The sequence below is a fragment of the Paramormyrops kingsleyae genome, chromosome 4 (assembly GCF_048594095.1).
Source record: "Paramormyrops kingsleyae isolate MSU_618 chromosome 4, PKINGS_0.4, whole genome shotgun sequence".
Classification (NCBI taxonomy): Eukaryota; Metazoa; Chordata; class Actinopteri; order Osteoglossiformes; family Mormyridae; genus Paramormyrops; species Paramormyrops kingsleyae.
In genome coordinates, this window is record NC_132800.1 from 37182705 (window position 1) to 37198325 (window position 15621).

Below are 15621 nucleotides of genomic sequence, written 5' to 3' on the forward strand. Positions count from 1 at the left end.
ATAATAATTATTTGGTTTTACGGTTTAGGCTGCAGTTTTAGGGAAGAAAAAAAAAATATAATAATCCTAACAAAAACAATAACGTTCCATACCACTACGTGCTTTGGACCCTTAATAAAAATAATATTAATAATAATAAAAATACTGACATAGGGATGCCATCTACTGGAAAACGTGTTTCATTACAATATGTCAGGATCTGAAGTTTACATTCTTAAACGGGATCCGAACTGCGAACTGTTACTAAACAATAGACAATATGTGCATCTAAGAATATAGAAAGATAATATAAGTAGGGTCGTGTCAACGTTTTGTAAAGTTTTGGTTGAACAAAATAGTGTTATAAATCGAACAAATACGCACGGACTCTTGCTCCTTTCACTCTGAGGGGGAGGCGTGGCCACACCCCCCGCCCCGCCCCGGCGTGCTGACGTCACAACGTGCTCGTTTGCGTGCCGGGTGCGTGCCCGAAGCGCAACCTCCGCAGAAGTTCACGAAGTGAAGAAAAGCGGCGGTCTGCGGAGCTGAAGTCGGTGTTCACGAAATCGCGCTAAGGTGAGTAAATAATGCATGGACACGTGAGAGGAATAGCAGCCGCGGGCCTTGGTGCCGCGGGTTTGGCGGCTTCGCTCGACGGCTGCGCATTAGAGGAAGCGGCCGGGTGACATGCCAATTTTTCCGCCGGGAGTGACCGACCTGTGGAGACGCGAGCCCGCTGCTCTTAACGCGTGGCTGAGACCGGGGTGGCTTATTTTGGCGGATGGGAAAACGTGGAGCGGGTAGAGGTCATCAGCCCTGCGCGGAGGAGTCAGCCTAGGGAATACCGGGGTGCTCCGTGTGTGGCGTGCAGCAGTGCGCCGTGACCCGGCAGGCATTTAACGGTGTGAGTGGCTTATAGAGGGAGGGCACATACCCGGGGTTGGGGACTCATCATCGAGGAATCAGAGCTGGTTCCGAGTCCAGCTTCCACTTGACCATGCTGGGTGTGGTAGAGTCGGCTTCTCTTCCATGTGTATAAATAACAGCGGCGAATCCCTGCTGAGGCCTCTTAGCTGGTTTATCTGAGCTGCTCTTTGTGAGTATCAGGTGGGAAGACTACCAGGCTCACCGTTCCCCACTTGTTTCTGCAGTCAGCACAGCGTGCAGGGTGACCCGCTCAGCAGTCCTGCTTGGGGACGATGGCCACGCCTTTCGTTCCGGTTCCGGTCCCCGTGGAGCGAGTCCAGCGAGGCAGGAGCCCCTCGCGAGTCTGGAGGACATCCTCATCTGGAAGCACATCCACCAGCTCAAACTCCCCATCCAGAGTGCAGGGGGATGAGGCGGGACCCTCCCCACAGGCCCAGCCGAACGGGATGGGCTCATCCATACAGGGCTCTGCACCTCTTGAGGTGGAAGAGGGCCCTCAGGGGCCTGGCTGGGAGGAGCGGCCCCTCACCCCAACCCTGCTAGGCTATGAGGTCATGGAGGAACGCGCAAAATTCACCGTAAGACTTAATTCCCGTTTCTCTCAACGCTACCCATGGGCTCAGATTTTGCCCCGCCCTTGTGCCGCTCTTGCATCCCTTTGGGGGGGCGCTGTGTAAGCTGGTATGGTTGGCACGTGTTTGCGCAGGTGTTGTGGTCCGTGGTGGGAAGTTTATGCCTGGGGGTCGGGTGAGTTAACAGGACTGTGTGCTGATTTAGACAGGTGTGTTACATAGTTTTGGTGCAGCTTGCGTTGTGCTGCTTATCAGATACAGCCAAAGGCATCCTGTCGACAAGATGCCACAGATATAAAGCCTTGGCAAGGAGGATGTTGTCATTGTGTGTCACTTCACAGGACAGAAATGTCAGGGAACAATACGGCATGTGAAAAGTACCCAATTAGAATAAAGTGATGTCCAGAGTACCTGTATTATATTGTCATGGATGATGGTTTCGCAGTTTCCCTGGGGGAATTTAGGACACAGATGGACCACGTTTGTTCCTGTTTCCTGCGTCATTCAGCTTTATTCTCATTGGCTGTTCGCTCCATCTCCGAGGCTCTGAATAAAATGGTCGTCTCCCTTGGGCTGCCTGCTTTAGAGCCTCTTCCTCTTCCTGTTGTTCAATAGTCTCACACGGTCCAGAGAGCTACCTGATGGAAAAATCTGAGTCTTTTCTTTATTGTGCCCTTTATAATGCCCATCAGAATTTAACTGGATATGATCAAACCTTGACAAACCGGTATTCGTATTTGTACTGCGTGTTTCACAGGTTAAGAACGGTAAACTGTATTTTATCATGTATGGGTGGGTTGTTGTACCTGGTGGGGTGCTGTGGTCTGTTCTGGTTCGTACTGGCATGTGTGGGGGTTCTGTCGCCTGTCTGGAACTGCACCTGTATCAGGTGAATTACGGTATTTCATTGCAAAGTGCAGCTCCACTTGCTGCTTGTGAAGTTAGCCAGGTCCCCTGCTTTCGAACCTGGTCGTTCACCACCATTCCCTCTGCGTCCCGCAGGTCTACAAGATCCTAGTACGGAAGACTCCGGAAGAGAGCTGGGTGGTGTTCCGGAGGTACACTGACTTTGCAAGGCTTAACGGGAAGGTGAGCTCGCCCTCTGAGGGCACGTGCCTGTAATGGCACCTCACCAAAATGCCCGCTGGTCCAACCTGACCCCAGGCCAGAACGCACCTGCCCCCACTGATGTTTCACTGAGCCCTTAAACTCCGAAGGACAATTAAAATCACATTTCAATGCTGCGTTTATTCATATGTGGAATTATGTTACAGGGGTTCTTCCACAGCTTTTATTGTTTTACTTTCATTATTTATATTTATAGTTATATCATCATCTAAGTGGCAACCGTGGACCAGACAGCACAAGTTGAGTTTTTACTCAACAATAGTTGCTTAAGTGATACTTAAGTGATGCTTTCTGGTATCCAGAAGGTTTGGTTACTGACCTCAACATAGAAACAGGTAATAAAGTATAAAACAATTTCCCACTAAATAGCATGTAGGTATTATAGTTAGACCGGTATTTCTGGATTTGGGAAATGAGAGGGAGACTATTTACACCCTGAGGTGTGGCTGGGGGAGTGAGGTAACCTTTCTTACAGACACTGTTTTCAAAGCTTGCATGTGATCATACAGAAAGCTAACAGATTAACGGAAAGTTAATCATGAAAACGGTATGGGGCATAAAAAAGCCTATGTCCATGTAACGTGGTGACATTTAGCATTTTGTACTGGATCCTTATTTTCTTGGACGCGTTCTCGGAGTCATTTAAGGTAGAACGTGAAAAGGTAGAACGTGAAACCTGAGGCCGTGAACGATCATAAACGAGAGCACATGATTTTGAGTGCGTTTGATGAAAGTCCTCCATTTGTTTGCCTTGTTCCAAAAACCCCTCCCTCCCCCGCCTTGCTCACCTTTGCTCCCTGCTAAATTGTGGAAGTGACCATTACAGAACAGAGAGGCGGTTTTGTACGAAACCTCAGAAAAGTTAAAAGCTCGAAAGATAAACATGGTTGACACTGCCATGACGGAAAGGATTTTAATTTCTGCCGGGTCGTTAGATGGCAGACAGTGTAAGCGATGATGGAAAGAGGACGCAGACCTCTTCCACGACCATGGCCAGTGAGTGTTCGTACTGCTCGTGTTCCAGATTGTTCCGGATGTTTCCTGACTGCCGTACCTGGTGTGTTGTGTCTTTCTGGGTGTCTGTGCTGGCCTTCAGCTGAAGGAGATGTTCCCCGGATTTCGCCTGGCCCTGCCGCCTAAGCGCTGGTTTAAGGATAACTACAACACGAGCTTCCTGGAGGAGCGGCAGCTGGGGCTGCAGGCTTTTCTGCAGAACCTGGTGGCTCACAAAGATATCGCCAACAGGTACGTGTGTGTGTGTGTGTGTGTGTGTGAAAGACCTCAAATAGGGGCACCACCAAATGCTTTTCTTCCCTAAGTCCACTGCTTTCCCAGGCCTTTGAGTGGCCCCGCAAAAATCACTGACCTTAGGCCTGTATTTGAGTGCTGCAGAATAAAGGGCATTTGGCACAGAGCGGTAGGAATGGTCTGTAATCCACACAGGGGAACTTCTAAACCTCTTTGGGCGCAAAGCCGACCGCCATGATCTAAGTGCACAGAATCCCAGCTGGCGTTCTCTGTGGGGGCCGACGGGGTCTGGCCCCGAGAGCGTCGTCTCCTGGTTCAGGGAGTCTGAAGTCACGTGTAAGTGATACTGGGACAGCTAAGCTGAGAGAGAGGACGTTTCAGTTAGCAGGAGGGGTGGCTGAGGGTCATGTGACTGTCATGTGACCTGGCTGAGTCATCCAAGTGAGCACCTGAACATCAAAACGTTACGAGCCTCAATCTACTGGTAACACCGAAAACCATCTAAATTCATCTTAATTTTTTTACAACTATTGAAAACCTTGCTCTCTCTTTGCTGGTTTTTAAAAAAATTTTAATTTATCTTTTTATACTATTTTGTTCTTTTTCTTTGTATTGCGTATTGCCTTTCAAGCACAATCCTGGAGCAGGTGGAAAAAACATTTCACTACACAGATGTACAGTGTATAATTATGTATGTGGCAAATCAAGCTTGAAACGTGAACATTGGTGAGTGGAGGCTGGGTGCTGAGACCCTGCTTTCCTACCCCTGGGCTTTCAGCAGTGACTCCTGTGCTAACTGCTAGCGCCCGTGCTAACTGCTAGCGCCCGTGCTAACTGCTAGCGCCCGTGCTAACTGCTAGCGCCCGTGCTAACTGCTAGCGTCCGTGCTAACTGCCCCTGTTCCCCATCCAGCATGGCTGTGCGGGAGTTCCTGTGCCTGGATGACCCACCAGGTCCCTTTGACAGCTTAGAAGAGAGTCGGGTAAGACCACCACCCTTTGCCCCATGTTCAGTGTTCCCATGTTCCCATTAATACATGGTGGAAATCTCGGCAAAGCTCCTGTATTCATCCTTGCAGCCTTTTTGGTTTCAGAATATGTTTAAAGTTGTGGTGCAGAGCCATATTAAGCACAGTGAATGTTGTGAAGGAGACATAGATTTGTCTTCTGCCTTTGAATCCTTTAGCTTGGGCCTCCATGCCCCTAATCCTCAGAAAAATCTGGGGCACGATGGATCACTTGTGGAATTTTACTCACTTGTGGAGATCGGAATTCCATCTGCTTGTACTCTGGCAGTGGTGTTGGTCCGCTTCCAGGTCCCAAGGGTAGGTTAAAGAGAGCCATTCCTCCTGCCTCTTCTCACTCTCAGGCATTCTGTGAAACCCTGGAGGAGACCAACTATCGCCTGCAGAAGGAACTGATGGAGAAGCAGAAGGAGCTTGAGGCCCTCAAGAAGGTCCTGCTTGAAAAGCAGGTACACATAGATGCTTTGGAGAAGCGGATGAGGTGAGGTCAAACATGGGAGGAGGGGGATGGGTGTGTGTGTTAGCAGCGCAATGAGTGTATGTTCGCCGCATGAAGGGCATGCAGTGCACGTTAGCGCTGTAGTGGGTACACGTTAGCGCCGTAGTGGGCACATGTTAGCGCCGTGATGGGTGCACGTTAGCGCCGTGATGGGTGCACGTTAGCGCCGTGATGGGTGCACGTTAGCGCCGTGATGGGTGCACGTTAGCGCCGTAGTGGGTACACGTTAGCGCCGTAGTGGGTACACGTTAGCGCTGTGATGGGTACACGTTAGCGCCGTGATGGGTGCACGTTAGCGCCGTGATGGGTACACGTTAGCGCCGTAGTGGGCGCACGTTAGCGCCGTGATGGGTGCACGTTAGCGCCGTGATGGGCGCACGTTAGCGCCGTGATGGGCGCACGTTAGCGCCGTGATGGGCGCACGTTAGCGCCGTGATGGGCGCACGTTAGCGCCGTGATGGGCGCACGTTAGCGCCGTAGTGGGTGCACGTTAGCGCTGTGATGGGCGCACGTTAGCGCCGTAGTGGATATACATTAGCGCCACGATAGGTGAACGTTAGCACCGCAGTGGGTACACGTTAGCGCCGTGATGGGAGCATGTTAGCAGCGTAGTGGACACACATGGATGTGCGTTAGCGGCTTAGGTTTTGCGTTAGTGGAGTAGCAGGCATGCGCACAGCAGCATGATAGGCTCACATTAGTGGAGTAGCAGACGCTCGTTAGTAGCTTATCGTGTGCTTTTTAGCGGTTTATTGGGCATACGTTAGCGCCATGATGGATGTGCCTTAGCAGAGTAGTGGGCACACTTTAGCATTGGCGGAGTAGCTGTTGCATATTAGCAGAGTAGGGGGTGCGCGTTGAGGAGCATTCGAGGGCTGTGATCGCCGAGTATGTTGTTGTGCCTTAATGAATGGAGTAGCTGTTTACCTTGCTGATCGCATGTGCATGTATATATGCAGCACAGCCTCCCTGAGCCCCGGCAGCCTGGACAGCCCCTGCCGACTCTCAGGCGTGGGCAGCGAGAGCAGCGCTGAGGTGGACGTGGAGTGTTCAGCAGTCGAGGCCGACCAGGACATGGAGGAACAAGAGAACAGGTACCCTGTTCGCTTCCGCTGCCCACAGTTCGAGCCAGTGCTGGCCCCCGGTGCCGCGCTGTCCTTGGAAAGCTTCAGAAAATCGATTTTAATACCTTGTGGAGATTCTGAGCTCTTAATCGTGAGTCATGCCGCGGATTATATTCCATCATCTCCATAGCAAGTGTAAATGGCAGGTAAGGAAGCTTAGGGTTAGACGAGTCCCGCGCCGTAATGGGACCACTGAACGCTCGTAAGCCGCTTTGCCTTGAGTCGAATCCGCTTGTGTGCGTTTCACCCTGTCGCAGCTGTGAGGTCCAGTTGCCTAGGAAGGAGCATTCAGCCTGCTGGTGCGGACCACCCCCGGGAAGTTCCCCCCCAGTCCTGCAGGTGGAGTCGATGCTGGAGGTGCGGCTGGAACACTGACGGCCCCGCCCGCCTGTGGCCTGCCCTCCTCTCCCACCCTTGCGCCATGGTCTCTCCTGCTATCTCTCCCATTCTGTGGAAGCGATCCTCTGATTTCCTCCGAGGTTCTAGTTCTGGGGAACCTCCCATTGCATGGATGAAGAGGTCGACTGCTCGGCCCCGGCATGGCGCCCCCGTACCTGCTGTTCTCCTCAGCAGGCTGCTCTCTCTGCTCGACAGTCCCAGGGAACGGTCCCCCGTCTGTTCGGATTTCATCACTCGCTCTTCTGGAAGAAGCCGGACGTTCCCTCACAGTTGTGTTCTCCAGCGGAGATGTTTAAGGATCCAAACCTTCTCTGTGACCCGAACTGGAAGGCAGAAGAACCGCTCTGCTTGTCTGAAAAGCCGCAGTGGGAGAGACATTACCTCCATTAAACTGGGCTGTTTCCCCCATGTGGGGCAGCGGAAGCTGGGCCTGGCGTTGAAGCCGTATCACTTTCTCGTTCTGGGGACTGTCTTCCTCGGAGCTGCTCTCATGCTGCTGTTACAGGGACACAGGGCTCCATTTTCTCGCCGGCACTACACAGAACCTCGGTGTACGTTACCCTCCGTGGATGTTTTACGTTAAATATGGCTGCTCTCACTTTATAAACAGTGCGCTAAAAAAAAGGCTGACGGGAGGCCCGGTGCATGCATTTCCCAGTGGTACCACTAGGCGGTGCCTTGGTACAGTGGCACACTGCCACTGACCAGCTTAGGAAGGAACTGCTACCAATCATCTTTCCGTCTCGAGTTTAAATCACAGCCAAGCCAGTGCACAGCACTTTGTGTCATCAGTTGAGTAGTAGGTTTACTCTGGAATATCATTTTTTTTAAAGGATTTATTTTGTGGGATGTTTACTTTTTGGGACATTGAATGTTTTCCTACTTATCGAGGTGACACATCAATGAAGGTGACCCCTTAAACACACTACGGGGCTCTCTGAGTCCCCTTCTTAGCGTACAACCTCCGGTCGACCCTCCTTTGCATCGCGTGACTTTGCTTGTGGTGCCCTTGAGTTCCATATCCTGGAGGTTTCACAATCTGCTTTGGGTTTTACAATCCACAATCGTTACTCATAACTGAAAGTTTCTTTTCCATTTTAAAACACTCCGAGCTGTGGCTCATTCTTGGGTGAAACGCCTTCCTGGGTGTAGGACTTCCCTCACAGTACATGCCCATCAGCTGCTGCCTGTGAGCTCGCTGAGCTCTGTTACTCCCGCTCAGGTCAGACGGCTGCGTCCAGGCTCTCCGGTAGCCTTTGTGGCATACATTCACTCTGTGTCCCGCTTCTCACAATCTCGACCTGCAAAATGAGGTGGCTCTTTAATGAAGTGCCTTAACTGTCTCGTCCGTTTATGTATCGCCACCTCTGTGCCTGATTTATTTTTCCTGGTTTGGCCGTGACCTTTTTCCGGTGATCCTTTGGCCCCCCTCCCTGCTTCTTGCCCTGTTTTTTTTTTGAGTTGGCTTTCTGATAGTAGCTAAGCTGTAGTTTGTCCTCCTAAAATCTGACTGTATGAGTGACTGTATGAGCCAAATCTGGAGATATTTCCACAAAATGCATAGCTGAGGTCTGTTGTGTTGAATTCATTGGAAGGAGGAAAATATGTGAGATTTGTGTTTTAATACCGCGACTCCAATGTGGAGCTGCTGATTTATTTTTAAACAACTTCTTATGCATCATAGTGCCTTCGAGCTCGTTTTCCCAAACGCCCCCTTCTGGTTGAACTTCGTCATCCTTATGTTTTCCGCCACGCATGAAAAGGGGCCCACAGAAGTCAGTGTGCCTTGTCTGACAGTTGGGGGCGCTGCGACAGCCTGGCGGTCTCCGTCTGAGCGGAGTCTCAGTGCGTCATGCTGTCGCCTGAACACGCCTCAAGGTTAGCTTAGGAATGATACGGTGAGACCGTGTGTGGGTGTGAAGTTTGGGGAACACGGTGTACTATCACGCTGTTTTATTTTAACTTCCTCAGGATAGACGATCAATGGGCATGTCTCTGTGTAATAAATTAAATGAACACAATCGGAAAATGTTGTTTGGGGTGTTTTTTTTCCCAATTTAACATGGACAAAATGTGATATTCGTTCAGATGAGTTGGTAAAACAATAAAGCCTCACTGGCCGCGACTAGAGCAGGAGCAAACACGTGTTGTAGCATGTCTTCCCCTAGGTGGCGCTATGCGTAGTGATCTGTCCACCTGCTCAGCAGAAACTTAATCTTTAACACACAGAGCGCAAATAATATTTTAAACCAAAACAAGGGACTATTTAAGGAAGCTTCTCTCGGCTCCTCAGGCAGCTTGGACAGACAACATCCGGAGGCAGGATCCAATTAAACACGCAGCCCCTGGACCAGTTGATGGGTGATCTCATGCTGCCAAGTTTGGCCAGGCCTGGGAGATCCTGCTGATCATTAGAAGGAAGCTCTCAGGATTTCTTGAACGCCAGACTTGGTCCCGCAAGAGGGATGGTAAGCGATCAATCCAGTAGGTTGAAATACTTTAATGAAGCATCAGGTCTCTCAACTTGCGTTTCATTTACCTTTATCTGGCGGAGACGTTTGTACAATGTGACGTTCAGCAGAAGTGCATCTCGACTCCATACTGCTAACACGTTATGAAACGTACTGCTTTTTGTCGGGCTTGATTATGTCAGAAGGTTTGGGACGTCTTTGTACGCAAATCTCAGTACGTGTCGAGCAGACTGTTTACACATAGAAAAGAAACATTACACAGTATGTGGTGTCTCTCATCTGTCAGACTGGGAGAAAGCAGACTCTGCGCTTCTGATTTGTAGCGAAAATGGAAAATGGCTCATTTCAGTTTAATTTCATCCAGTTAGGAAGTGATGGTTGACAGATACTAGCGTGACGTCTCCCTCTATTGGCAGTGAATTCTAATACATCCATTCATTCATCTTTCATATCAACTTTGACAATGAGCCTGGGGCCTACCCCAGGAAGCACAATGCCTTATAGATTCACACCATATTTCAGTCCCCATGTTCAGCAAACGCCCTTGGGAGGAACAGGGCAAACACCTTTGATGGGACATCGGCTCCTATCAAGCCTCTAATTCAGGACGGCTGGCCTACTGTGCCATTTCTACTAGAGAAACAGATAAAAATGAAGCAATAGAATGGGACAACGCAAATAGCTGCAAAAGCGGTCCTAAATGCAGCACTGCTCATAAGACAGGGGAGATCACTGGGAAGAGTGTGTCATACATCGCGAGTCATTAGTGACAATGGAAATTCTGAGGACCAAAGCGGAAGAGTGCAGGCGGATGTCAGCTGATTCCAGAGAGGGGGACATCCCTTCATTTAAAGGCGGGGAGGTCGGGTGTGGGGCAGAAGGCAGCTAGGGACCGCGGGCAGGATGTCTGTGTGTCCGGAGCTCAGCTTCAACGCCCAGCACGGCTACCTGGAGGGGCTGGTTCGCGGCTTCCGAGCGGGCATCCTGAAGCGGGAAGACTACGCCAGCCTGGCACAGTGCGAGACTCTGGAGGGTAAGAGAAAAGCGCCGACATCGCATCCCTCGGGGCAGCATCTCGCCGCCCATTCAGCCCTGCCAGGGTCCTGCTCTCTGACAGGCTGTTTATCCGCTCCGTTGGCCCCCCCGCTCCGATCCCTGGGGTCTGATTGTACCCCATGGGGGGAGCCAAATGCAAGCCGTCCTAGAGGCAGAGGTGGAAAGTTTCGGTTAATCTGTCCTAGAGGCAGAGGTGGAAAGTTTCGGTTAAGCCGTCCTAGAAGCAGCGGTGGAAAGTTTGTGTTAAGAAAGTACAAACCCAGACCAGGATTTTGTTTCAACCAACCAGGTGATTATAAAGGGTCACAGTCGCAGAGTAAGTACTTAGCTGGTTGGTTGAAACAAAACCTTGTTTCAAAATTTGTACTTTCTGGGCCTGAACTTCCCACATCTGCCTAGAAGCACTGTACTTTGACCAGAAAAAAAAAATGGTGACGTGGCAGATTCTGTCCAGGCGCTTTTCTCAAAAAAGAAGAGGGAAGCAGAACCTGTGACAGATGAGTCAGTCAGTCGGATCCTCGAACACGGCCAGCAAGGAACTGCCGGTATAGATAACGAAAGGCTGTTCACGATATTTTGTTGTTATAAGGGAGCATCGTGCATGAAGCTCACCTTACAACTGAAGAAGTGTTTATAGATAAATGTTACTCCCCACTGTGTTTACATTTGAAAATAATTTAAGTTTTTGCTAAAAAAAAAAATAAATCATTTTTAGTGATCAGTCGATTTTCCCTTCATATTTCATGTAATTACGTATATCCAGATCTGAAGGTGCACCTCCAGACCACAGACTACGGGAAGTTTCTGGCCGGCGAGAGCGAGGATCTGACGGTGTCGCTGATCGACGACCGGATGAAGGAGAAGCTGCAGGCGGAGTTCAGCTACCTGCGCTGCCACGCCGTGCGGCCGCTCTCCACCTTCCTGGACTACATCACGTGAGGGAGGGGGGGAATGGGCACGTCACTAACACTGGTACCACATCATATGAATACAGAGTAGGTACGAGTCCCTAAGGAGGGGGCTGTGCTGGGACAGGGCGATCACATGACCACCACCTGGATTTACGGATGCTCTTAGCAGACACCCCCCAGTAAACACCCCCCTCTGCCTTCCTGTCCCTTCCCTGTTCCCTTTTGTTTCCTCTCCTCTCTTTGTCCCCCTATCTCTATTCCTATTCCAGCCCCCCCCCAACCGCCACACGGCCCTGTTTTCCTTCCAGCATCACCCCGAGACCCCCACGCGTCCGTGCTGCTGTAACTCAGTGCCACCGGTCAGACATATTTACGAGTGCACGGCCAAGCGTGTCCTTCAGTCATTTATGGAAGCGGTTCACCCGCAAGCGTTACGGCGTGATGTGAATTTCACGTGAATTCCTGCTGATGGGAGTTATGGCATCAGCCCTCCCACCCCAAAAAAAAAGCTCTCCTATCATAAATGACACAGCCCCCCCTCCCTTACCCACCACCCTTTCAGCTACAGCTACATGATCGACAACGTGATCCTGCTTCTCACCGGGACCTTGCGGCAGCGACCTGTGTCCGAGCTGTTGCCACGGTGCCACCCCCTGGGCAGGTTCGACCAGATGGGGGCGGTAGGCATTGCCCAGAGCCCTGTGGAGCTGTACAGTGCCATCCTGGTGGATACACCCCTGGGTAACACTCAGCTTCTGCTTTCTGCTCCCTCTGGGATGTTTGGCCCAAGCTGGTCTCGTTAGCAGAGTATATAGCATGCTGCTTAAGGTTACAGACCTCGAACCAGAAGGTTAGCGGTTCAAGATCCCCTCAATTATACCCTACAGTTGAACATCAAGGAATAGGACAGTCAGTCGTGCAGCAGTCCCCTGGGCTACTCTAATAACACATATGTTTGTATAAATAACCAAAAACCCCATCATAACTGGGGTGTTGATTGAATCCCAGCTCTAATTATAACTGCCTTAATGTCCCTCGATTCCTATTTATTTTTTTTGTATGATAACAGTTAGTCCCTTAAATAAATTGCATGATAAATTAGATGGGTGTTTTGGGGATAAAAAGTGGGGTTTAAAAAGTGCATAGTCTCATAAAAGTAGGTAAATGAATGTGTGTCTTAATTTAATCCTGATTAAGTTACTTTGATTAGTATTAATCTGTGCTATCACCTGAGGTTAAAGTAACACATTTTATAATCTGTTCACAAAAATACATCCTCGGCTCAAAACAAATCTGATTAATGAAGAGGTTGGTTGGAATTCTTTGATGCTTGTATGAAACAGTGGACATTACTACTGGCATGTTGTACAGCCTTCGGTTCCACGGGGTGTCCTAACACCGCTGGGGAAACTGAACTTCCAAAAAGCCTGCTGATTAATGTTCTGCAGCATTGCGGCTAGAAGTCTAAGTACTGTAGCTGCTATGTGCAGTTTCAGGAGGTTTTTGCACGAGATCTTGGGTAAGATCAAGTCTGTATTCTATGTTTTTCCCCCAATACCAGCTGAGTTTTTCCAGGACTCACTGTCTGAAATGGACCTGGATGAAATGAATGCTGAGATCTTGAGGAACAAATTGTACAAGGTATGGAACCGGAACAAAACCAGAGCTGGATGGAATCATTTCATCAGGGTTTGATTTTGAGGTTCCGCAGTTTAAACCATCACCATTACACCTGAGATGCATACTGTATTCACTTATATCCTGAAATGTTCAGGGATTCAAAAAGAATTTGTAGAATTAGTAGAATGACCTCTGACCTCTGCCCCACAACACCCCCCCCCCCAAGCTCCCTGGCTTAAAGTTCACACACACACGTTTTCACCATGAAGTCGAAGGTGGAGTTGGCGTCCTGGGTCACGAACCACAGCACTGGTCATGCAGGAGAGCACGAGCTGTATTTCACATTCCAGTGAATTTTCATTAGTGTAATTAATTATTTGAAAAAATTTGCATTGAATAAAAGCACGTGTCTCGCATATTTACGGCATTTAAAACTGCTTGTGGGATGCTGCCACCAATCCTGGCTATACTGATTCCTTACTAAATTATATATATTCAGATGGTGTTTTGCATAACAGGGTTTTCACCCCTAAATAAAATGCTTTTAGGCTTATATAGAATCCTTTCACAAGTTTTGCAAAGAAGAAGGTGGATCTACAGAGGAGATCATGTGCCCCATCCTGGAGGTGAGATTGCAGGCTTTTTTGTTGTCAGATGTCCTCTCTTTATGTTTTTTTTTGCTTCGATTTGTCACTGTTTATTTTTCTGCCTTTATTTTGATTCTCAGCCCCCAAAATCTAACATAACTCAGTAAGCTCATCCCCACCAAGTCAATTTTTCCAGAAGTTTCTGTCCTCAGACCGTATCCTGACAAAGACAGTGATACAAAGACCCGTGTGTGTGTGTGTGTGTATGGCAGTTTGAAGCCGACCGCCGTGCCTTCATCATCACCGTGAATTCCTTCGGCACGGACCTGACTCGGGACCAGAGGAGCCAGCTGTTTCCCAGCTGTGGCAGGCTGCACCCGGAGGGGCTCCACCTGCTGGCTGAAGCTGAGGACAACGAGCAGGTCAAAGCGGTGGCGGATTGTTACGCCGTGAGTCTCTCCGGCCACCGCGGAGGGCACTGCGGGGGAGGGAAACAGTATGCGACGGCCTGAGGGACGACGGCCTAGCAAACTGCAGCTGTCATGAGCAGATCGGCCTGATAAACACTCGTTTGTGGTGGGCCGTTAGCGGTTAGCTGCAAGGAGACTGCGGCCCTGAGCAGCCATGTACGCCAAAGCCTTAAAGGGAAGGTTAATTACTGAACTGAGCATATAGCTTTCGGATACTCCAGCACTAAAGCTGTGTAGGTATGCAGCTTGTACTTGCTTCAGTCACGTGGAACGTCCCTTTAATTTATTTACGCTGTTAGTTTGGCAGCTCTGCAGAGAAAGGAAATACGGGGGACCCCATTACAATAGGACACAAAAACTAACTTTTCGAAAAGTACATTTTTGGGGAAACAGCATCTTCTTTCGAGTCCGCCCAGAGGACATACCTACGCTGGCTGGGAACAGAGAGGATCAAATTCATGCAGTGAATATACTGTCTTTCAATGCTCTCTTTTTCCATTAGGAATACAAGCTGATCTTTGAAGGGTCAATGCAGGGATCTGGCGACAAAACACTGGAGGACAGATTCTTTGAACACGAGGTCAGTTTGTTGCATTTATGGATTTATGTGGCATGTTTTGATGGAGCGTGACTGTAACTTACTGTAGGGGTCAGACTCTTGATCACGAGCTGCAGGATAATCTGAAAGACACAAGTTGCTTTCTTGATCTTCCAGGTGAAACTTAACACTCTGGCTTTCCTGGACCAGTTCCACTTTGGGGTCTTCTACGCCTACGTGAAACTGAAAGAGCAGGAGAGCAGGAACATCATGTGGATCGCGGAGTGCATCGCACAGCGGCACCGATCCAAGATAGAGAATTACATCCCCATTTTCTAGGGGGGGGGGGGGGGGGGGTGGCTACAGTGCAAAACAAAAACAACATCAGATGAGTTCTTTGTTCAATCAGAGAGCGGCATGAGGACAGTCAAGGGTGTTTTTGTTCGAAGCGGATTCTCCTGATGGTAATCTGAATGGAATCAGTTCAGTTATTCTGAGAATGTTAATGAGAGCATTCAAGGGACACTTTCATGACCAAAACATTTATCAGTATTTGTCAAAAAGAAATTAGATTAGTCCTTCACGTTTTATTTTGACACCACAGCAGTTGCTGAATTTTATATTATATAAAAATGCCCCCCCCCATGATTATATGTATGATTCTATTATAATCAAAGTATGTCTATAATTTTCAGAAAATTCATACAATTAAGCAGTCTAATACAATGTGATGTCAACCACATTCTATTAGACTGAGGTCTGATTTTTGGAAATAGCTGTAATCATTGCTGAAAAACCTTGTTCTAAATATTACTGGCAAACTCAGTTCCACCTCAAAAACACATACGCCAACACAAAACTAAAAGTTCAGTTATTTACTGAACCGTCCGGCTTTTAGTAATAAATAATAATATGTAGCAATAAATAAAAAATACATATTTATTGTGAGGTATAAATCCATTTATACAGTTTTGCAAGTTAAGAAGGAGCCTGAAGACAGGATTTTCTGTAGGATTGCTGTGCTTGGTGGAACTAACGGCTTCAACGAATAATATAAGTTATTTTGCA

The 15621-nt window shown here is 48.9% G+C and overlaps 2 protein-coding genes across 2 annotated transcripts; both read left to right on the top strand.

The window, feature by feature from the left end:
- The first annotated feature begins 445 nt into the window (after positions 1 to 445).
- On the top strand, positions 446 to 8929 carry LOC111846224 (sorting nexin-16). Its single transcript, XM_023816239.2, has 8 exons — positions 446 to 555; positions 1131 to 1484; positions 2481 to 2567; positions 3703 to 3851; positions 4767 to 4836; positions 5223 to 5359; positions 6337 to 6471; positions 6759 to 8929. Exons 2-8 carry the CDS (start codon positions 1179 to 1181, stop codon positions 6874 to 6876), a joined length of 1002 nt encoding a protein of 333 aa, XP_023672007.2. The 5' UTR covers positions 446 to 555; positions 1131 to 1178; the 3' UTR covers positions 6877 to 8929.
- A 235-nt stretch (positions 8930 to 9164) lies between these two features.
- LOC111846205 (V-type proton ATPase subunit d 1-like) lies at positions 9165 to 15361 on the top strand. Its single transcript, XM_023816192.2, has 8 exons — positions 9165 to 10404; positions 11191 to 11362; positions 11901 to 12079; positions 12900 to 12979; positions 13507 to 13584; positions 13818 to 13994; positions 14518 to 14595; positions 14731 to 15361. Exons 1-8 carry the CDS (start codon positions 10275 to 10277, stop codon positions 14890 to 14892), a joined length of 1056 nt encoding a protein of 351 aa, XP_023671960.1. The 5' UTR covers positions 9165 to 10274; the 3' UTR covers positions 14893 to 15361.
- The last annotated feature ends 260 nt before the right edge of the window (positions 15362 to 15621 follow it).

Coding starts and splice junctions, on each gene's coding strand:
- LOC111846224 (XM_023816239.2), top strand. CDS start 1,179: ATGGCCACGCCTTTCGTTCCGGTTCCGGTCCCCGTGGAGCGAGTCCAG. Junction 4,837..5,222: donor ACAGCTTAGAAGAGAGTCGG/GTAAGACCACCA, acceptor TCTCACTCTCAG/GCATTCTGTGAAACCCTGGA. Junction 6,472..6,758: donor ATGGAGGAACAAGAGAACAG/GTACCCTGTTCG, acceptor ACCCTGTCGCAG/CTGTGAGGTCCAGTTGCCTA.
- LOC111846205 (XM_023816192.2), top strand. CDS start 10,275: ATGTCTGTGTGTCCGGAGCTCAGCTTCAACGCCCAGCACGGCTACCTG. Junction 13,995..14,517: donor CGGTGGCGGATTGTTACGCC/GTGAGTCTCTCC, acceptor TTTTTCCATTAG/GAATACAAGCTGATCTTTGA. Junction 14,596..14,730: donor ACAGATTCTTTGAACACGAG/GTCAGTTTGTTG, acceptor TTGATCTTCCAG/GTGAAACTTAACACTCTGGC.